Source organism: Narcine bancroftii, chromosome 1, assembly GCF_036971445.1.
Source record: "Narcine bancroftii isolate sNarBan1 chromosome 1, sNarBan1.hap1, whole genome shotgun sequence".
NCBI lineage: Eukaryota > Metazoa > Chordata > Chondrichthyes > Torpediniformes > Narcinidae > Narcine > Narcine bancroftii.
The window spans coordinates 98,576,037-98,599,761 of NC_091469.1; the positions used below are offsets into that span (position 1 = coordinate 98,576,037).

Here is a 23,725-nt window from a genome sequence, read left to right on the forward strand (position 1 = left end):
TGGTATGTCAAATCAAGGCAAGACAAACACAGCGAATGGTTGGGCCCTGGATGGTGTTGTACAAAAGAGAGTCGAATAGATACATAATTCCTTGGAAGTGGCAGCTAGGGAGCATGCTTGCTTTCATTGGCCAGGATATCGAGTACAAAGGTTGGGACCTCATGATACATGTGGTTGAGAAAAACTTGGAGCACTGTGTGCAGATCTAGTTGCCCAGCTTTAGGAAGGACATCACGAAATTGGAAGGGGTGCACAGGAGATTCATCAGGTTGTTACCACCACTGGAGGGCTTGCATTACTGGTTAGATACACTGCAACTTTATTCCTTAAATGAAGGAGGTTGAGGGGTGATTTTACAAAAGTCTATAAAATCATGAGGGACATGAATAAAGTGAATACTCAGTTGTTTTTTCCAAGATTGATGATTCCAGAACTACATAGGTTTATGGTGAAGGAGGAAAGATTCAAGAGGAGCACTTTTTTTTTCTATTTAGAGCGGTCCATATCTGGAATGAGCTGCCAGAGGAAACTGTAGAAGCAGGTACGATTTCAAGGTTCAAAAGACATTTGGATAGGTTTAAGGATAAGAATTACTTAAAATGATATTGACCAAACGCAGGCCAGAATGCCAATTTGGTCAGTTTCGATGAGTTGAGTCAAAGGGCCCATTTCTTTGCTGTATGAACCCATGAGTCTACTGATCTCTGGGCCATTAAAGGTTGCACAAGTTCAAAGCAAGCCAAATTCCAATTGTGCTTTTTTTCTGTAAAATACAATCCTGTGCAAAAGGCACAGCAGAAAATCAAACTTAGACTCAAAATACTAAAGATTTTTAAATTTAAAAAAACCCAAGAGCAAAGAGACATTTTAGATGGGAATTTTCATAGGAACAATTAAGCCCAAAGGTTTCCCAAAAGTCAAAATTTGGCATTTGGACAAACAACTGTTTATTTGGATTTACCTCAGACTCTAGATCATTCCGATAGACCAAATATGCACTTCAAACTAACAACAGCAATTATCTTGTGATGCAAGTCACTGACAGAATAGGCAGATGACCTTTCAAGATAAATTCTATCTAAAATTAAAATTAATTATCTAATGTTGGAAAACAGACTATATTTCAGATTAAAGATCCCAGATTCTTTATCAATTACAATCAAAGTATTGGTATAGTGATCCTTTGTTGGTTTCAGAATCAAAATTTATTGTCAAGATCAAGTCACTAAATTTGTTTTTTTGTGGCAGCATCACAGTGCAAACTTTTATATAAACCACCTTACAACAATAAATAAAAATAGCACATGAAAAGTCAAAGTAAGGCAGTGTCTTTGGTTCATTGATTATTCAGGAATCTGATGGCAGCAAGAAAGAAGCTGTCCTTGTGTGCATCTTTAGGCTCCTGTACCTTTTTCCCCAATGGTAGCAGAGTGAAGAGGGCATGGCCTGGGTGGAAGAGGATTCTTGAGGATAGAGGCTGCTTTCTTAAGACACCACCTCTTGTAGATGTCCTCCAGGGAGTGAAGTCTAGTGTCTGTGATGCCGCAAGCCAAATTAACATCCCTCTAGTTTTTTTCTTGTCCTGAGTGTTAGCACCTCCATACCAGCCAGTGATGCAACCAGCCAGAATGCTCTCTACAGTATATCTGTAGAAACGTTTGAGTCTTCGGTGGCATACCGAATCTCCTCAAACACCTCAACATGGAGACTCCAGAACAGATCCTCGAGTATGTTCATATACAGCAATTTGAAGTTCTTGAACCTCTCCACTATTGAGCACTTGATGAGGACTAGAACATGTTCTCCTTACATCCTCCTGAAATCCACAATCACCTCCTTGGTTTTGCTAGTGTTGCACAAGGTTGTTGGCATGACACCATTCAACGAGCTGATCCATCTCCCTCCTGTACGCTTCCTCATTGCCGTTTGTGATTCTGCCGACGACTGTGGCGTCATTGACAAATTTGTCGATAGCATTGAAATTGTGCCTGGCCACAAAGTCATTGGTGTACAGTGAGCAGAACAGTGGGCTAAGCACACATCCTAGAGGTGCTGAAGGGTAAATACAGGTTACAGCAAGACTGTCAGTTCATTACCAGCTCTGTATTAAGTTATTGAATCTTAGATGAGATATTAGAATTAAAATGTTTTTTTACTGAAAGTGGAGGGTAATGGAAATTGGTCTCTTTTTCCTTTGTTTGGGAAGGGTCCTTGTATCAAGAAATCAGATGACATGAATACTCTAACAATTGAAAAACAAATGCTTTGTGAATGCGCTAAAGGGCATAATGAACTTGTATCCAGCACATTACTATACTATGTCCTCAGGAAAGGCAAAAATTTGAAGCATCATAACAAATTTGCTAGTGTAAAAACAAACTGATTCTTAAACAGATAAAAAGGAGCACATTTGGGATTGACTTATTTTGCTCAACTACTCAAAACAATATGACTAGGCTACCTGAATAAACAACATCTGTATTCCAGTAATTGAAAGCTGCAATCCATGCCTCAAAATCATGTGCCTTCCATTGAGAGATCACATCCAGTGCTGGTCTAGAGCCGTCCACGGACACAAGACTCAAACACCCCTTTGAGTCACTGCTAGTGATCTTGACGGGTCCACTGAACGCACAAGTGAAAAGAAAAACTCAAAATTAGCACCACAACATTCCTCAATTTCAGGAACAATTCAGCTTTAAAAGCACAAAAATATAAACTACAGCTTTAAACTATATTTTTACCAAATATTAACTGAATTACTCAGACTTTTATGAGTTTTAAAATGAAGGAAATGATCAATGAATTACTTTAAAAAAACATTTACACATGCTAAATTATCAATTGTGAAGGCAGAACATTATTTCTCGTTGTATTCCGATATCAACAAAAGTAACAATTTTCATATACCTCAGGACTGAATGATTTATTATGAAGTATGCCATAAAAATGGTTGGATCTGGATCCTTGAGGGAAATATATACTCAAGGGAGATTTGATCAACTGTCTTAAATAGTAAATAGAGATTTATGATCAGGCTGCCAAATTATTTCAGTTGGACAGAGAAAAGATGAAGGACACATTTTTTCCCAAGGTTATAGAATATTAACTGCTTTATCTTTTCCGAAAGAATAATGGTCCTATTGAGTGTCACTGGCTTATGCAGCTGGTTGTGCATCATCCCTCAATGAGGCAAAGATGTAAAGATAGAAACCAATTACACTAATATGATGCAGTCTCCTGGATAAGTTGTAATGGCTTTGTTGAGTTAGCTTAAGGGTGGTGAAGATCATTTGGAGATTTTCACGGTGAGGCAAATACGAATGGGGCATGTACATTAAAGGCCAGGGACCTCAGGAGTGTTGAGGTACAGAGGAACCTTGGAGTGCAAATTCAAAGCTTACCTAAAACAGTAACACAGTGAATAAGATCATGAAGGCAGCGATCGACAAGCTTTCCTACATAGGCTGATGCACTGAGTACAAGAGTTGTGGTGTCACCTTGTAGCTGTGCAATACATTTGACTGGTCACACGGTATTGATTACATTTGCAATCACTAAAAAGGCATGGTGGTGTGAGAAAGAATGTAGAAGAGATTCACCTGTATGTTGCTGGAATAGAGGGTTTTACTTTAAGGATAGACCAGGCTTATACTCAGTGGGACACAGAAAGATGAAGGATGACCTGATAGAGAATTACAAAATTATGGACCATACATAGAGTAGGTAATCAGTTTTTTTCCTCAGGTGGGGAAGAGTCTAAATCTAGAGGGCTTGGGTTTAAGATGGGAGGGAAGAAATTTAAAGGAGAGCGGAAGAGCAAGATTTTTCAGAGAGTGGTGGGTATGGAATGAGCTGCAAGAGGAAATGGTAGAAGCAGATAAAATTACAATGGTTAAAAGGCATTTGAACAAGTAATTGGGTAGGAAAAGTCAAGGGATACGGGCAAATGGGACTAGCTTAGATAGGTGTCGTGGTTAGTATGGAGAAGTCAAGTCAAAGGGCCCTTTTCTGAGCTGGTACAACTAAATCTATTTCCCTAACTTTATATCCTTTTTTTTCCAAATTGTGTCTGAAAATTATTCCCTAACATCCACATCTTAAATCACAGAACTTCCCATATCCTCAACAAACAATTCTGACACCACAATATTGTAGTTCATACACCACTTCTAAGAATGCATTGGTTGAAAATGCCATTCCAAAAAAACAAAAAAGATGGAACAGAAATGAAAGCTTACTTCTGTCTTCCTGTTGACCAGTCTAGAGACAAAGCCAGGCATTCTGGTCCTAATTTAACACTGCATTTGGGCTTCAATGAGCAGCTGTTTTTCTACTGAAAGAAAATAATTAATTTAGGCAACTCTTCATTTTAATTTTATGATCACCAATGTCTTCCTCTTTCCTTTTCATATTTGTTCAAAGTTTCATGGAGTATTAGTATTAAGGAGGCTTGATACTTCTGTTTGCAATTTTTCCCCCAAACATAAGGAGCTTTAGTGCCACGTCCATTCTTGTTCACCCTTTTATATGTGTTCCAGTAGGTGCAAATAGAAGAAATTCAGGATCAATTATCTCTCTCTAATCTATGGGAGTGAGGACAAGTAATATCAGGACAAACTATTAAGTACATATCTAATGGAGAGTGTGGGTGTAATGGGAGAAAATTTCAATAAAAGATAAAGCAACAGTCTCCTATAACGTTTGATCTTTCCTGTAGCACACGAAACACATTTGACATTTCAGCCTTCATAACGTAATTTGATCATTTTACAAAATACATTGGTTTCACCTAAACCAAAAATTACTAATTGTTCCTTTGAAATAACAGGAATACACAGCCAAGACAGATTTCTATGAAATTTGCAAACTTTACATATTAAAAAGCATGTTTCAAATTCAAACACCTTCAAAATAATGGAAAATAATTCTAATACAGTAGAATCCCCATTATCAGGAATTTAATCAACCAGAAACTCAAACAACCAAAGAAATAAATTTTAAGTGAATCAGACCCAGCAGAGGAGTGCTGAGACTTCATTGAACACGCATAGATTTGCCCTGCTAAGCTAGCAAAGCCCATCAATGCATGCATATTCTTTTCGCTGTCACCACTTACATGGAGGTGAGTCAGGTAGTCAGTGTGAGGAAGATGATAAAGTTTCAACAAAATTGCGTTGAAATGAAATGGCGGTGCCGAGGATGAAGAGTTGGCCAAATCCCTTCGCTGCTGAGGCGAATGTCCCGAAGTGTTTCCCTATCTCCGTTTAATAAGTCTTTATCTTTGTTAGTATTAGGTATATATGTTCACTTTAAGTAATCCCTATGCCATCGAGGCTCTGTGATTAGTAAGGGATTGCTTAACGTGGTATGTGAATGGGAAAAGAAGGTTGAGAATTACTGCTCTAGACCCAACTGTTACTAAAATATTTTCCTTGAGAAAAATTGTCATTGACTCATTTCCTTTGGAGATATGAAATCAAGCACATACCAAGTCAATTAGGTACAATTAAAACCATAACCATATAACCATTTACAGCACAGAACAGGCCAGTTCGGCCCTACTAGTCCATGCCATAACAAATCACCACCCTCCTAGTCCCACTGACCAGCACCCGGTCCATACCCCTCCAGTCCTCTCCTATCCATGTAACTATCCAGTCTTTCCTTAAATGTAACCAATGATCCCGCCTCGACCACGTCTGTCGGAAGCTCATTCCACATCCCTACCACCCTTTGCGTAAAGAAATTTCCCCTCATGTTCCCCTTATAATTTTCCCCCTTCAATCTTAAACCATGCCCTCTAGTTTGAATCTCCCCCACTCTTAATTGAAAAAGCCTATCCACGTTTCTCTGTCTGTCCCTTTTAAAATCTTAAACACCTCTATCAAGTCCCCTCTCAATCTTCTACGCTCCAGAGAAAAAAGCCCCAGTCTGCACAACCTTTCCCTGTCACTCAAACCTTGAAATCCTGTCAACATTCTCATGAAAAACAGTGGTTTTCAAACTTTTTTTCCACCCATACACCACCTTAAGCAATCTCTTATTAATCACAGAGCACCTATGGCATAAGGAATACTTAAAGTGGTATGTGAGTGAAAAGAAAAAGGTTGAAAACCACTGCCCTATGCCCTTTTCTTTTAGACACTCCGATGAAGGGAAATAGCCTATGCCATAAGTAATTCATAATTTTACATACATCTCTATTAATATCACCTCAGCCTCCTCTGCTTCAAGGTAAATAAACCCAGCCTATTCAATTTCCCTTTAGAACTACTATTCCCTCTAAAGCAGTGGTGCACACACACATTTTGCAACCAGCGAACAAAGGAAATCAATGTGCATACAAAATAAGTAGTTCAAAGTATAGAATAAATTTTAACCAAATATGTTACTTCGTAGAATGCAAACATACATGTATTATATTAAAACATGCCAATATAGTTTTATTAGGCATGAGAGATGAGATAGGCTGTGCCAAAATTATCTTGAAACAATTCACAAGCATTCAGTGCACATACTTTTGTCATAGCAAAAATTTGAACATAAGATTTTTGCACACACTGAAACTAAAAATTAGAAGGAACATTACTTAGAACTCAAGCCCTCCAATCCAGGCAACATCCTTGTGAATCATTTCTGCTCCCTCTCAAGTACATGCTAAACAGCATGACATCCCAACTCTTGTACTCAATGCCTTGGCTGATGAACCAGGGAGCACAGTTAGTGCAACACTGTTACAGCACCAGTGGTCGGGGCCGGGATTCGAATCCCACATTGTCTATGAGTTTGTAAATTCTTCCCGTGCCTGTGCGTATTTCCTCCCACTGTTCAAAACGTACTGGGGGGGGGTTGTAGATTAATTGGACAACACGGGCTCACAGACATTAAAGTACAGAATCAGGCCTCTTTGGCTCTTCCACTCTGTGCCAAACCACTGACCTGCACCCAGTCCATAGTCCTCCATGCCTCTCCCATCCATGTACCATACCTGTCCAAATTCTTCTTAAATGTTAAAATTGAGCCTATATTCACTTCAGCTGGCAGCTTGTTCAAGATTCTCACCCCCTCTGTTCAAAAATGTTCCCCCTAAACTTTTCCCCTTTCACTCTTAACCCCTGTCCTCTGGCTTGTATCTTACCTTAGTGGAAAAAGCCAACCTACATTTACTCTGTCCATCTCCCTCAATTTTAAATACCTCAATCAAATCTCCCTTTATTCTTCTACGCTCCAGAGAATAAAGTCCTAACCTGTTTAACTTTTACCTTTAACTCAGTTCCTGAAGTCCAGGCAACATCTCTGCATTTTTTCTATCTTATTGATATCTTTCTTGTAGTTAGGTGACCAAAATTGCCCACAATATTCCAAATTTAGCCTTGCCAATGTCTTATATAACTTTACCATAACATCCCAAATCCTAACTCAATCTTTGATTTATGAAGGCCAATATGACCCAAAACCTCTCTTTACAACCTTATCCACCTATGATGCCACTTTCAGGGAATTATGTATCTGTATTCCCAGATCCCTCTGTTCTATCACCCTCCTCAGTGCCCTACCATTTACTATGTAGGTCCTTTCTTGGTTTGTTCTTCCAAAATCCAACACATCACACTTGTCTGCATTAAATTCCATCTGCCATTTTTCAGCCCATTTTTTCAGTTGGTCCAGATCCCTCTCAAAGCTCTGAAAACCTTCTTCGCTGTCCACAGTGCCTCGAATCTTAATGTCATCTGCAAAGTTGCTGATCCAATTTACTGCATTATCATTGATATAGATGTCAAACAACAATGGTACCACCATCAATCCTGGAGGCACACCACTACTCACAGGCCTCCAGTCTGAGAAGCAATCATCCACCACTACTCTCTGGCTTCGCCCATCCAGCCATTGTCGAATCAATTCACTACTTCACCATGAATACCTAGCGTCTGAACCTTTCTGACTGACCTCCCATGTGGGACCTTGTCAAAGGCCTTACTAAAGTCCAAGTAGACAATATCCACAGCCTTTCCTTTGTCAACTTTCCTGGTGTGAGAGATGGAAAAACTGATCTAAAATTATGAACATGAAGGAAACTAAAATTCATACATAAGTTAATGGCTGTAACCAGTACAAACAGGATGAGCTTGGGGATTAGGATGCAGGAAAGCAGAGTCAGCACGATGAACATAAGAATCTTCTAGTCTTTGTGACAAGAGCCACCATAAGACTAAGATAAGGAGTGGTAAGGAACAATAGAATGTAGGAAGTTGAGGTAGTCTGGATCAGATAAGGGTCTCCTAGCCCTGGACAGAAGTACCAAGTCCTACATATCTAATTAGCTAACCTTACACAGATTTATACATATTAAATTAGCCAACCCTAGACAGGATGAGCCAACTCTGCATACCAAGAGACTGTAGCCCCGAGAATCAGGAAGGTATGAATAAGGACAATAACATGAAGGGACACCGACAGGATACCCCCTGGTCCTCCAAGTATACTGAAACTGCACGTAGGCAGGAAGGATTGCCTAATGCCAAACCTCTCCAGCAGGAGGCAGAAGAATGTAAGGGGGAGGGTATTCCTATACTGAAATCAACTGTATAAAAGTTGGGTGAGCCCCAGTGTATGTGTGTATTCCCAGGGTAAGGGGAAGCACCCAACTTTGCATTGTTGTTGTAATAAATGTTCTTTGTTCTCAATATTTGTCTCGAGCAATTTCTTTAAAGGTAATTCTGTTTCTAACACTGGTAACCACCTCGAAAAACTCGACAAGATTGGCAAAACTTGACCTATTCCCAATCAGTTTCTGGGTATCCAAAAGTTGTATATCCGATCTCTTAGAACACCTTCCTATAATTTACCTACTACTGACGTCAGGCTCACTGGCCTACAATATCCAAGGTTACTTTTGGAGTCTTTTTTAAACAATGGAACAACATGAGCTACCCTCCAATCCTTTTTGTACTATACCTGCGGCTAAGAACATTTAAAAAATTTCTGCAAGAGCCTCTGACATTTCCATACTAGCCTCCCTCAATGTCAGAGGGAATAACTTGTAAAGCCTTAGGGATGTATCCACCTTTATTTGCTTTAAGACAGCGAGCACTTCCTCCTCTTTAATTTGTTGCTTGTTTTCATTACTTTAATTACACTGTGCCCATTTCCTGAATGAATACTGATGAAAAACAAAAGATCTGCCCCATCTCTGATCTTCAAGGGGACCAATTTTGTCCCATACTATCCTTTTGCTCTTAATATACCTGTAGAAACCATTAGGATTTTCCTTCACATTGTTTGCTTAAGCAACCTCATGTCTTCTTTTAGCCTTCCTGATATCTTTCTTGAGTTTTTCCTTTCATTTTTTATACCCATCCATATCCCACGAAAACCAAGGTTCCATATGCTTTGCCTTGAATACTTATAGGAACATATAAATTCTACACTCAAAATTTCACTTTTGAATGCTTTCCACTTACTGAGCACATTCTTGCCAGTCAACAGCCTATCCCAATCCACACTTTCTAGATCCTTTCTCATTTCCTCAAAATTGGCCTTTCTGCAATTTAGAATCTCAACCTGATGACCAAACCTATCCTATTGTATTGAAACAAAATGATCATTGGACCCAAAATGTTCCCCTAAACATACTTGTGTCATCTGCCCTGTCTCATTACTGAATAGGAGATCTATTGCACGCTCTCTGGGTGCTACCTCTATACAGATGTGTGCCACTTAATGTCCACGAAGCATCCTTTTTTCCTGTGAATGCAGAATTACCATTTATTGGTAGTGCATAATAAACTGTACACAGCGTAAATATGTAAACAAATAAAATTGTAAACAGTTAACGAATATAAACAAACTGACTGTGTAATATAGAAAGAACAAAAGAAAATCAATAAAGTGCACAAGTAAGAGTCCTTAAATAAGTCTCTAATTGAGTTTGTCGATGAGGAGTCTGATGGTGGAGGGGTAGTAGCTGTTCCTGAATCTGTTGGTGCGTGTCTTGTAGCACCTGTGGCAATGTTCATGTCATTTGCAACCTATAATCATGCCACCTATATTCTCACACAGATTATTAATAAAATGACAGAGGACCCAGTAATTATATTATTCCTTGCAGAACACCACTAGTCTGAAAAGAATTCCACTAACAACCTCAGTTTCCTAGTACCAAACCAATTTTGTGCCATATTGGCAGCTGTCAGCCTGATTCTCATGTGTTCAAACCTTCCAGACCAGTTTTTCATGCAGGGCCTTGTTAAAGTCCAGGTAGGCAACATCTAACTGCCCTACCTTTGTCAATCCCCTTGGTCGCCTCTTTAAAAACCTCAATCAATTTTACCTGACAGGAATTTCTAAACAAAGCCATGCTGATTTTCATGACTCAGTGCTCGTCTTCCCAAATGAAAATAATTCCTGTCTCTCAAAATCCCTTCCAATAATGTTCCCACCACTGCTGCAGGGTTCGCCAGCCTATAGCTCCTGATTTATCCCTGTTGTCCTTCTTAAACATTAGCTATCCTCCTTAGCCAATACCAATTAGGAGCAAAATGAATTAAAGGTACAGTTCTTAAAGGCAATGTGATACTACCAGAATTCATAATCATAGATAATAATTCCTTCTACCCAGAGTCCAAAATGGCTATCAACCACCCATTTATACAAATCCCATTTTATTCTCCCTACATTCATATCATCCCCAAGATTCTGACCCTTCTCCACACATCAGAGCAATTTTTAATGACCAATTAACCCTGAATAGGAGGAAATCAAGTAGATAGTCCAAGATTTAACCAATCCATTCATACTTGAATAATAATCCCAAATCCAGGTATTCTAACCTTATTTAATAACATGTATGACACCATATTGGAGACCTTTTGAAAATCCCAATATACCACTGTAATGGATCTGTGTTAATATTAATATTTACGTTAATGTTAAATTATATTTCCTCAACGTCTTAGGTAATATAGTGAGTTTGGAACAGGGTTACACACACCCATACAACACATTGAGAAGTGAGGTAATCTTTCAGAGTCATGACATTTGCAAGCCAGAGTTATGAAGAAACTGAAGGATATTCCAGCAAATGATCACATGGTTTCCAAGAATTTAGACTGATCTCATTGATGATGTAGCATCACATGATGTCAGTGAACTATATACTGAAGGCAGAGAGACAGTTTCATCAGAAGGAGACAAATTTGACTCCTGGAAAGACAGGACTTGTATTATCCTTAGTATAGGAGATCCACAACATAGTGGCTTTTAAATAAGTAAGACCACTTCGATTGCCCTTTTAAGAAAAGAGAAGCAGCCTCGTTTGCCCATAAGACAGTCACTCCTGTTTAAGAAATAACTCATCATGAAGATCACAGTTCTACAACCCTAACACAAAGGGGGAACCTTGTGAAAGCACTTGTGAAGAATATCTCTCTGAAAGATATCTCATCAAGAGACTTGAGTTTAAAGAGAACTGAAAAAATATTTAGAAGTGCTTCACAATTACTTCTGAACTGTGATTTAAAAGGATCCTTAAAGTTCAACAAGATGTTTGAAACAGGACTTTAAAATAGACTTTTTCCAGTACACTTACACACACACACACACACACACACACACACACACACACACACACACACACACACACACACACACACACACACACACACACACACACAGTGGGGTAAAATTTGGAGTTTAGAGATAAGCAAGAATTGTTATGTTATTAATAGTTTAATAAAAACTATTAATTTGAATTTACCACTGTCCTGGTGAATCTTCCACTGCTGTTCCTTTATTGGTACTAATAATAATTTATTAGTTTGTAACAATCACATAAACTGGTTCACCCTTATCCATCATGTTAGCTACAACTTCAACATATTAACAACAAATCTGTCAAATATAACCTCTCTTTCATAAATACCCACTGACTATTATTTTCCAAGTTCCTTACTGATAGATTTCAATACTTTCTACACCACTTAAAAAAACAATACACATACCTCACATGGAGTCAGATTACACAGTTCCAGACTTCCTTCAGCATTCGCTATGCCAAGTACAGGATACCCAACCATTGGCACATGACACCTGCAATTGAGAAAGCTCCAGAATAGAATCCAACCTTCAGAAGAACACATGTCCTTGTGAAGAAAAGTTCTACAATATTTTAGTTAACTAAACAGAATAAAATGACAAGAATCAGGCTGTCTCAAACCATAACGATACTTCCCACGCCCATTGTGAAAATTATAGTAATTTCAGATCAGGTCTCCTATCTGTGGTGAATTAGTTATCATAGTAGAAATGTAATAACTGTTCCTGTTCTTAGGTTAGTAGGTAAGTTCCAATTTTCTTGGCCAGTGTTCACATTGCTACATATTGTTAATATCAGATCAACTAAAGATAATTCTTCAAGTTCAATGTCAATCATCTCTCCTGCAGGTAGCTTGTTATTACAGACTTTCTTTATTCCCCAATACCTGGTAATTTAATAACATAGCCCACGTTAATGGAACCAAATACTTCAAACTTGCTTGTCCAGTTTGTCATTATGTTGCAAACCATTTTAACAAGTTCCAATTGTTTCTTGAAATAAGAAGAATCACAAATAAGCAGATTCAATTTGCAATAACGTGCAAGCAAAAAGCAAGCAGCTTCGAAAAGAGAGATAACCCACAGCTAGATCAGATCAAACTTCTGCAGTCAGTCCTGCCATATTTAACCGTGATTGATGGTGTACAACTAAACAGATAAAAAGAGTTGGCTGTTATAATCATCCACAAAAATGAACACAACTATCCACAAATTGAAATTTAAATGCGCTGCCTTTTACTTCACAGGAATGCTGCATGACCTGCTGAGTTTCTCCAACATTTTTGTGCATTGCAGTGGTGTTGCCAGATGTCCAGATTTATTTTTTTTAAACAACCAAACCAGTCACAAAATTTAGCCAAAAAAGCCCAATATTGAAATTTTGCAATTCAATTATTTATGGAAGATTCTCTACAAAGTCTTGCATTACATGCAGACAAATTAACAAAAAAAATCCTGCGTCTAATAACTATGGATACAAAAGTCTTAAACAAGGCGAGAAAAATCTAGAAATCTAAGTTGTCGTGTTCATTATTGTCGTAACATTTGTACATAACTGATGTAAAAGGACTCAGCATAGATTGTGTTGGCTCAAAACCATTACAGCAGAAATTGTTTCTGGACATATACGCAGTTTTGATTTTATAAGGTTTTTCTGAGAGAAAGTTATTTCAATAGCGGCATTGCTGAAAGGCAATGCGAAGAGTGGTAACATGAAATTACCCATTTCAGACAAGTCATGTTCACCTGTTGCATCCATATGGTTGATGACATCGATCCAGAATTGTTCAATATTCAACTCATCTCTGTTTGACTATGACATTAAATGAAGCTTGTTCCACTATTGTTCTAACAACCCAAGGTTTTCATTTCTAGTAAGCAGTGACAATAATGAGAGCTTAGACAAAGTCGGTCTTTTGAATTAAGAACAATGGAAGGGCTCAAATCAGCTAAAGATTCCAACAGCTGGACATTTGATGGAACTCTTTCCTGCATCTATTTCAATAACTCAGTGAGATCATCTCGGCATTTTATTTTCATATCCTCTACTACTGGAGAGCATTCCACATTCATTATTGCTTATATAACATGAAATTCAATACTGAAATTAACCACCAATTGGAAGATTATTGGCTTGATTGTTGATATCGTAAGCTAGTACCACTGTCCATGTATTTAACAGTAGCTGGTTGCATCACCCATTCCATAATGGCGCGATACAAGCCCATAATTTCTTCAACCAATTTAATTGAATGACATTTTTCAAGCTCTAACAGTTTGTTCAATCTGGACAGTTGGTTTAGTAAAGGCCATAGGAATACAAGATATAGCTGGTTTTCCAGAGCACAGTACATCTGAAACAGTAGCTGTGTTGAAATTCCTTTTCTGTATCTTTTACCAGTTGAAAGTAAAGCTTTAGTTCTTCATACTGGTCCAAAATGCATTGAATGCATGGTGCAATTGAAAGCCATCTTGTATTAGTCAACTTCAAAATCTTCAGTGGCTCTTCACCAACTTTTATGCACAAATAAATACTTCTATACTTCTTTTGGTGAACATTACTATAAGAGAGCCAGTTGTTTGTTTCAAACATGATACATTCCACATTGCGAGGCACAATTTTAAGAGCATATGATGAACATAGCTGTATAGAATAGCAAATACACTTGATGTGAACAACTGTTGGATTTATCTCTTGGAACTTTATTATGACTGAACTTGTATTGCTGGACAGTGTATTACACCCATCTAATGCAAAACCTATGCACTTATCACTTGACAGTTTCCTATCATTCAGGAATTTCATTAATGCAGTAAAAATAGCCTCGGCTGTTCCAGCCTCTACCAAAATCATACCCAGAAAAGCTGTCACAACTTTACACATCTGAGAACTGTAGAAACGAACCATGATGCAGAGTTGTTTCTCTGTTGTTATATCGGTACTTTTATCAATGATAAGCGAGTATGGTGCATCGTTTAAATCCTGTGATAAATCTTCCTGAATCGATGGACTGAGAACATGTTTAATCAAAGTGCATTTTGTACTATGGACTGTCAAGTCTTTCCCAGATATACTTCAAACTAATTCCCCCAGGTGATTCACTGTTGATATACTTGAATGGCAAGCAACGTGCGCAGCTCATTTTAGTTCAGAAGTTTTAATGCTATTATCAACTATTTTTTGATGACAACCCATATCAAAAAGATTTCTCATGCTGGAAAACTGTGTTGCATTGCAGCTGGAAAACTGAGTTGCATTGCAGCAGTGCTTTTCAGTTGAGCTCTGCGATATCAAGACACCCCTATGGGCACAAATTTGGCATCAGTAGTATTTGCAATATGCTTTTGTAGCATCACCTGACATTTTCTGGATCCATTCCTTAAAAATCAGCTTCTCTCTCCCAGGCTTGACAATAATGCCTCTTGTAGTGGCCTATCTGATGGCACTATCTTATGCAAGTGGCAATAAATGACACTAGAGACAGTAGAGTCAGGAATCAGTACCTTTATTCTGCTTAACCACAGCTTTTATAGTTCCCTCTGCACGTTTCATGCCGAACCTCTGGGATGCGGTAGTGATGTCACTTTCCAGCCTCAGGTGTCGGGTGCCATAAAAAGCTCAGGCTCTTATTCGCGCACTTTTCCTAATTGCTGGTGCCCGGCTTGTAGCTGGAGGACTGAGACACATTGTTGGAGGCTCTGCGCTCTGGTAATGCACTTGCTAAACTGCTGTGGCTGTGCGCGATTCTGTAGTACGTGTGGGGCTCCTGCTACACTCTCATATTTTGCCCACTTACCCATGAGGGGTACACCCTGCTAAAGGAATAAATAGTTACGGTTAATTAACAAGAGTGGATAGATTAATTTGAAACTGTCAAAAAATACACTATTAAAATAGGGTTATAACCTACGGGCCTATATAAACGATTGATGGATATTGCCGAGGCCTATGCGTGCAAAAGACAGCAGGAGTGGTGAAGGAATGACCAAATAATGACAAAAGCGAACAGGGTGAAGGGAGGATGCTGTACTGTATTTTGAACACATTTTAAATTACTAATGGATGATAAATTACAGATAGTCCCAAGTTACTATCGCCCTACTTACAAATTTTCGAAGTTATGATGGTCAGAATCCGTACTTTCAATTTTGAGTTCCGATGTTTATCTGCACTTAGTTGCCATGTGTGGCATGCTACTCTCATATGATTTTAGGCGATGGCAGCATTGCGCAAGGGTAGTGGACAGCATACTCTTTCGCTATACTGACTCAACCACACTGCTCACACGATCATGCTCCTCACCTCGCCTGCCCACCCTTCCAACTTTTATTGACTCAAATTTGACAGCGACGACATAATTTCATCATATGCCACCCAAAAAAAAAAACACACATACACCCTTTGAAATAGCTAAAAATCCAAAAAAGGTTAAATTTTCCCACAGTGGATCTCGTAAACTACCCAATTTGGGCAGGAAATTCACTCAACTGGCAACCTTAAGACCCCAGAATTTGCAGATATTCTTGTTTACCTCTCTGATGGTACAGTTATGGTGAAACCCAGAATGCAAATCAACAAACAAGGCGCAGCAAATGACTGCTATGGACAAAGCTGAACTGCTTGCAGTCACATTCAGCCAGAAAAGGCAAATGAATGCTCCAACTCTGAATCTTGCCAAAATTCCCACCATCACAGAAGCTAGCTTTCAGCCAATTTGAACCTTGATAACACCTGGATTGAAACGATTTCAAACACAGATATCGCAATGACCACAAGGCATCACTCCAGTTATGGTAGCGGAAACACACTCTAGAACTAAACTTGCCTCTAGCTACACTGATCCACACAAGCTCAATATTGTCATCTATCCACCGTGACAGAGGTGCACCAAAGAAAAGGTACAAGGACTGCCTAAAGAAATCTCTTGGTGCCTGCCACATTGACCACCGCCAGTGGGCTGATAACGCCTCAAACCGTGCATCTTGGCGCCTCACAGTTTGGCGGGCAGCAGCCTCCTTTGAAGAAGACCGCAGAGCCCACCTCACTGACAAAAGGCAAAGGAGGAAAAACCCAACACCCAACCCCAACCAACCAATTTTCCCTTGCAACCGCTGCAATCGTGTCTGCCTGTCCCGCATCGGACTGGTCAGCCACAAACGAGCCTGCAGCTGACGTGGACTTTTTACCCCCTCCATAAATCTTCGTCCGCGAAGCCAAGCCAAAGAAGAAAGATAAAAAGCAAGGACAAACCAATCTAGCTAATTAACATCTCGTCTGCAATCAATCATCAGACTGATGCAAAATAGTTAAGCAACACTTACCAAAAATCTGCTTAGTGATTATCAGTCTGGATTTTATCATAATCATACACCTTCGGACCCCAGCACAGGGATCCAAAGAACTGAATTCTAGAGATGAGGCAAGAATGACTACCCTTGAAATCAAGGTAGAATTTCCCTCATCTTCAGGGAAAATTGCCTTTGAATGTTCAGTCATAGGAAGGTTCATTCATGATTGCACAATGTATAATCCCATTTGACCTTCAAAAGAGAAAATAAACTAGTCCAAACTAGTCTGCAAACAGCAAGATCTAGTGAATATTTGAGAATGAGCTAATGAGTATCAGGTAATAATACCAATCTACAAGCACGAAGCAACAACCACTTCCAACAAAGGACATTGACTATTGACAATCAAACCTATTACTAACATTCAAGTCACCATTAATGATTAGAAACTTAAATATATTGTGGATACAGATTAGAGGCTAGATATCCTGCCACAAGTGACCATCTCATCACATTCTATTTGCAAGGCATAAACCAGAAGGATCATGGAATACGCTCCACTTGTTGAACAAGCATTTCTAACATCGAACAACTTAACATCATCCCCATGCTTGGCACTCCCCCTTTTCTAAACATTCATTCTATTCACCTCCAGCACTCATTTATGGTTCATTTTGGGTTTTTTTGCACAGATTTCATGGGATTTTTCCATTATGAATAGCCTCCGATATGCCAGCACTGGTCATTCACACTGGAACGACCAAAACCTGCAAATCTTCATTTCAAAAACCTGCAAATCTTCATTTCAGTCCATCTTTTATACAGCATATCAGCATTCCACAAAAGTTGGGGGGGGGGGGGGGTGGGGAGGTGTAACTCAACAGTGTCGGCGTCTGCATCTAATGTCACGTATAACATACCGTATTTGACAGCATGTAGACCCACTTGTTTTTAAAAAAAATGGCTCAAAAATATTCCCCTGATTTTATATGTAAGGTGTAAATTAGGGTCATAATGTTGAGTAATGCCAACAGTAATGCTGTTGGTGCCCACACTGGTCATTGTTGGGTTGAGAACGTGTCAGTTCCATGAGAGAAGTGTCTGGACACAAAAGTTTGCGATCAAACGTTACTTTTAATAACACACAACAATTAATAGAAGAGTTTGGGATAACTGTAGCAAGAATAAAGAAAATGCGTACAATAACAGCATGGGGAAAAAACACACAATTTAATAAGACTTGCACACGATGTATTAAAGAGTATAGGAAAGTACATGGACAATTTAATAAAACATAAGCATACAATTTATAGAAAAGATTGGGAAAAACTACTGCAAACATTGATCGAAAGAAGTGGAATTTAAACACTTCCTTTCCACTCACATACCACCTTAAGTAATCCCTTACCAATCACCACTACCAATCATTGGGGGCTGGTGGTGGGCTGTCGGTGGGGGAGCAGGGCGGTGGGCTTCAGACTGCTCAAACTGAGGACAAGCCCACAGACCAGCCTGCTCACAATCTGCGAGGCATAATGTTGAATCTTTGAGCTTTGTGATTGCCCTCACAATCTGGCAAACCTAATGTCAGATCTAGGGTTAGAGTTCAAGTTAGTTTGTCAAATATACAGGCAGCAGGATAATCATCCGTCTTGAGTTCACTGGTCTTCACTCTCAGAGGTTCTCTGACACTATAAACTGCCACTTTTGGTTGCCACATGCATTCATTAATCTGTACCTGTTTCTAGCTCTCTTGGGGTAAGTATATTGTTTGCATAGTGGGTGACCTTACATTCACACCTTGGGGATTTTGGATAGGGTTAAGCGTATGGTTCAGGTTAGGGTTAGCGGCCCACAGCAACAGAGAGCAGGATGTGGATTTCCAGGACAGAGTGGGCCGCGGGAGAGAGCAGGCAGCACTAAAAAAAATTAAGGTACACAATATACATCATGATCCAAGTCTTTCTAGGTTATGGGGAGAAGGCAGATAGGTGGAGTTAGGTCATAAATTAGATCAGCCATGATCGTACTGAATGGCGGAGCAGGCTCGATGGGTCTACTTCCTATGTTCCTATGTTTCCAGGAAAATGACAAGGCATCTAGACAAAATAAAAATTGAAAATAGAATGGCCCTGTGGTAAACCACTGTTGCATACATTGTCTGGTCAGACATCTGATTGTATCTGTGGTCCCTCCCCACAGGCTCCTGTACAAAGGTGACTTCTCCACTGCCTCTTCAGTGCAGTATGGATGTGCCACTGTTCTTAAGTGAATAAAAGCCTATTGGTTTCTCAACAACAGTCTTTGGAGTAATTGATGGCGCATCAGTTTTATTCACTTAAAGTTTTTTTTTACAATGGAGCAGATCCTGAAGCCAGAAAATCTGGAGATTGACGCTCAATCGCCTGAGGCATCCACCAACTTTAAGCTCTGGCTTTGCTGTATTGAAGCATTCCTGCAGGCTTCCTGTACCACTGGGCAGTCAGAGCTGCACTCCTGGTTCGGCATCCTGATGTATTTCACGATCAGGAATGCTACATTGTGCCAAGAAGCCATGGACATAAGATCAATGTCATCTATGCCACACACCTTCTAGAGACCAGCAAACAACAACTTGGTGAGTCCATCGCCGAATATCTTCAGGCCCTATGAGCCCTTGACAGGGCCTGTGAATGCAAGGCTGTGTCCGCCGCGGAGTACACAGAGGACCTGATCCAAGACACCTGCGTCACGGGAATCAAGTCAAACTACAGGTACACGATCCTTCATTCGGACATCTAAAATCCAGAAAGCTCCAAAATCCGGCAAGTGGGAAGAGAGGCAGCAGTGCAAGTCGGACGGGCGAGGGGGGGAGATTGGCAGCGCGAGTCGGGCGGCCAAGGGGGGGTGGGGGGAGACGGCAGGGTGACTGGAAGGGGGTGGGGTTGGATACGGCAGCACAATTCGGGTGGGCTTATATCCAGCTTTCTGAAATCCAGAAAAATCCAAAATTTGGAACACACTTTTCCCCAAGGGTTCCAGATAAAGGATCGTGTACCTGTACATCTGACAGAGACTCTTGGAGCAAGAGGAGCTCAGCCTGCGGAGAGCAGTTGAGCTGGCAGGTATGCTGGAAGTGGCTCTCCAGAACATGGAGGCCTACTCGACCAACAATGCAGCTGCCTTGTGGTTACCCAAAACCACACCATCTTGGGACGCGCCACCACCCCTTTGCTCCACTAATGACTCAATCACGGCAGCAGTGCTCCGAGATCACCTCCCGCTGCTTTTGTCTGGCTCTGTACTGCTGTGCTATTAGGACTGGATTTTCACTGTCACCTTAAAAGTGTTAGAATGAAATTCGATGGGCCCCATCCACCCCTCACTGAATGTCACCGGCACTTTTCGAACCAACAACCCAATGCTGACCACTCACAAGCTGGTGGCTCCAACACTTCAAATTTCCCCCGCCCACCCTACTGTTATTTGCCAACCTCACTCCCAACTATAAACCTGTTACCACTAAAAGTAGGGAGTACATTGCTGGGAACAGGGCCTTCATCTGGGCAGAGGTACAGCACTTACTCAAGGAGGGGATTATTGAAGCCAGCACCAGCCCTTGGAGAGTGCAAGTAGTGGTAGTATGGAACAGGGAAAAGAATAGGATGGTCATCAACTACAGTCAGACCATCAATAGATACACATAATTGGATGCATACCCCCCCCCACTCATCACAGACATGGTCAACCAAATTGCCCAGCATCGGGTCTTTTCAACCACTGACCTGAAGTCGGCAACCCACCAGCACTCTATCCACCCAGAGGACTGCCTCTATGGTGTTCAAGGCAGATGACCGCCTCTACCATTTCCTGCAGGTTCCCTTCAGTGTCACGAATGACGTCTTAGTGTTCCAGCTGGAGACGGACCGTATGGTAGATCAGCAGGAGTTACGGGCCACTATCCCATACTTCAATAATGTCATCATCTGTGGCCATGACCTGCAGGATAATGACACCAATCTCCAGAAATTTCTCGAAGCAGCCAAGCTCCTTACCCTTACATACAATAAGGCAAAGTGTATGCTACACACAACCCGTCTGGCCATCCTTGGCTGTGTCATGGAGAATGGAGTCATCAGCCCGGACCCTAACCGCATGCGGCCACTCCTGGAGCCTCCCCTTCCATGGAGCCTCAAGGCCCTGAAGGGGTACCTTGGGTTCTTTTCCTATTATGCAGACAAGGGGTACCTTGCTGTCTGATCAGTGCACAGTTGTGTTCATGTTTAACAATCAGCAGTGGGGTAAAATCAAAAATAACAAAATACTGAGTGGATGATTGAATTGAACACCTACAATTATGATATTTTGTACTGGCCAGGGAAACTTAATGAGCCGCCAGACGCCCTGTCCCGCGGGACCTGTGCCAGCGCACAGATCAACCAGCTGCGAAACCTCCTTAACGATCTCTGTCACCCTGGAGTTACCAGGTTTTTTCCATTTTGTCAAAGCGCACAACCTGCCTTCCTCCATTAACAAGATCAAGTCCATGACAAAGAACTGCCAGGTCTGTGCTGAGTGTAAGCCATACTTCTACCAGGCAGAGCGAGCACAATTAATTAATGCCACCCACCCCTTTGAGAGACTTAGTGTCAATTTTAAAGTACCCCTGCCCTCCACTGACTGCAATGTATATTTTCTTAACGTCATTGATTAATACTCCCATTTTCCATTTCCCATCTCCTGCTTGGACTGCAGCCAAAGTTATCAAGGCCCTGCGCTACCTATTCCAAGAACATAAGAAATAGGAGCAGGAATAAGCCATCCACCCATCAAGTCTGCTCCACCATTCAATAAGATCATGGCTGATCTGATCATTGACTCAACTCCACCTACCTGCCTTTTCCCCATATCCTTTCATTCAATTTTATGTAAAAATGTATCTAACTGAACCTGAAAAATGTTCAATGAAGTAACCTCAACTGCTTCCCTGGGTAGAGAATTCCACAGATTCACTACTCTCTGGGAAAAACAGTTTTTCCTCATCTCCATCCTAAATCTACTCCCCTGAATCTTGAGGCTGTGTCCCTTAGTTCTGGTCTCACCTAACAGTGAAAACAAATTTCCTGCCTCTATCTTATCTATCCCTTAAGATCTCTGCTCATTCTTCAGAATTCAAGTGAGTATAATCCCAGTCTCTCTTCTTAAGTCAACTCCCTCATCTCCGGATCAACCTGGTAAACCTCCTCTGGAATGCCTTTAAGGCCAGTATATCCTTCCTCAAGTCTGAAGACCAGAACTGCACAGTATTCCAGGTGCAGCCTCACCAATACCTTGTATAGTTGCACCATGACCTCTCTGCTCTTGAATTCAATTCCTCTACCGATGAAGGTCAACATTCCATTTGCCCTCTTAATAACCTGTTGTACTTGCAACCCAACTTTTTGCAGTGACTGGGGGCCGTCTTTTATAAGTGATGAGCTGCGCCAGTATCTGTTGGCCAGGGGCACTGCCACAAGCAGGACCACTGATTACAAGCCCCAAAGTGGAGAGGGAGAAAGCTATAGTTTGGAAGGCAATCCTCCTCGCCTTGCGATCTAAGGGCCTCCCAGTCTCCTGCCGGCAAGAGGTCCTCCCAGAGGCACTCCATTCTTATCAGGTCCCTGCTATCTGCTGCCACAAATAACACACCACACGAACGTTATGTTTTATTTTCCCAGGAAATCGGTGACAGGTACCACACTATTGGCATGGCTGACTTCCCCAGGGCCCGTCCTACTCCGGAAGCAAGCGAAGAGCCACAAGTCTGACCCCTTGCCAACCCCCAATATGCCTACATGGCATACCCTGACAGACACAATGACATTGTCTCTGTCAGGGACTTGGCTACCTCAGGAGCCTTGGAGACCACTGCTGATCACCTCACACCCCCCCCCTCTGTTGAACACATAAGATGCACCTGATCCCTGGTACCCTGCCTCTGCCCCGAGGGAGGATACACCGGACTCATCGGCACCTACACACCAGGACAACACTGATGAGTGCATACAGGCACTCGAGACCGTCCAGGACCCTGCTGCTGCACCGCAACCAGTACTATGACAGTCCCAGGGAATGACCAGACCGTCTGAAAGACTAAATTTGTGACTTTCCAATTTGAACTTTGTAAGTTCCACTTCACTCCGCTGGACTCTCTTTAAAAACAAGGGGTGAATGTGGAAAGGCACCGTTGCATATAATTGTCTGGTCAGGCAAATCTATTGACTGATTGTACCTGTGGTCCCTCCCCACAGGCTCCTGTATAAAGGTGACTGTTCCACACCCCCCCCCCCCCCCTCCTCAGTGCAGGACAATCGAACAGCATGGGATGTGTCTTTGTTCTTAAGTGAATAAAAGCCTATTGCTTTCTCAACAACAGTCTTTCAAGTAATTGATGGTCATCTGGAACCTCCATTCCGGTTCCCTGCTTTTTACACAGCACACATTCTGGAAAAAAATGAATAATTTCCCAGAATGCAGTGGCTGTGTAAAAATCATTATTGGCTATAGTGTCCATCACATACAAATTGTACTGTATTTACTCACCTAGACATCTCCCAAACTTCTAACTTTTCCATCTCGAAAAACAAGGACACTTTCATGAGAAAACCACAACTACGAATTTCCATTCAAGTCACACACGCTACTCTACTTCTATGCTGCATCTGGATCCAAATTCTGAAACACTACCCACAAGTGTTGTGGCAATTATCTTCACCAAAGTACTGCAGCTGGTCAAGGTAACTCACCGCCATCTCAGCAAGTCAAAATAAAGACAGGCAATGAGATTAGTTATGAAAGCAATGCCCTCACCTACATAAAAAAA

At 40.9% G+C, this 23,725-nt stretch overlaps 1 protein-coding gene across 7 annotated transcripts in view; it reads right to left on the minus strand.

The window, feature by feature from the left end:
- The window catches only part of dph7 (diphthamide biosynthesis 7), a 69,608-nt gene that overhangs the window by 33,646 nt on the left and 12,237 nt on the right, over positions 1-23,725 (minus strand). For 6 of the 7 annotated variants that reach the window (XM_069933229.1, XM_069933207.1, XM_069933215.1 and 3 more), the window contains 3 exons: positions 12,003-12,090; positions 4,242-4,333; positions 2,462-2,625 (listed from right to left, as the gene is read on the minus strand). In XM_069933229.1, the coding sequence (XP_069789330.1) occupies positions 2,462-2,625; positions 4,242-4,333; positions 12,003-12,090 (344 nt within the window). The remainder of the gene's footprint in view (positions 1-2,461; positions 2,626-4,241; positions 4,334-12,002; positions 12,091-23,725) is intronic. The other variant, XM_069933247.1, reaches the window with a different exon arrangement.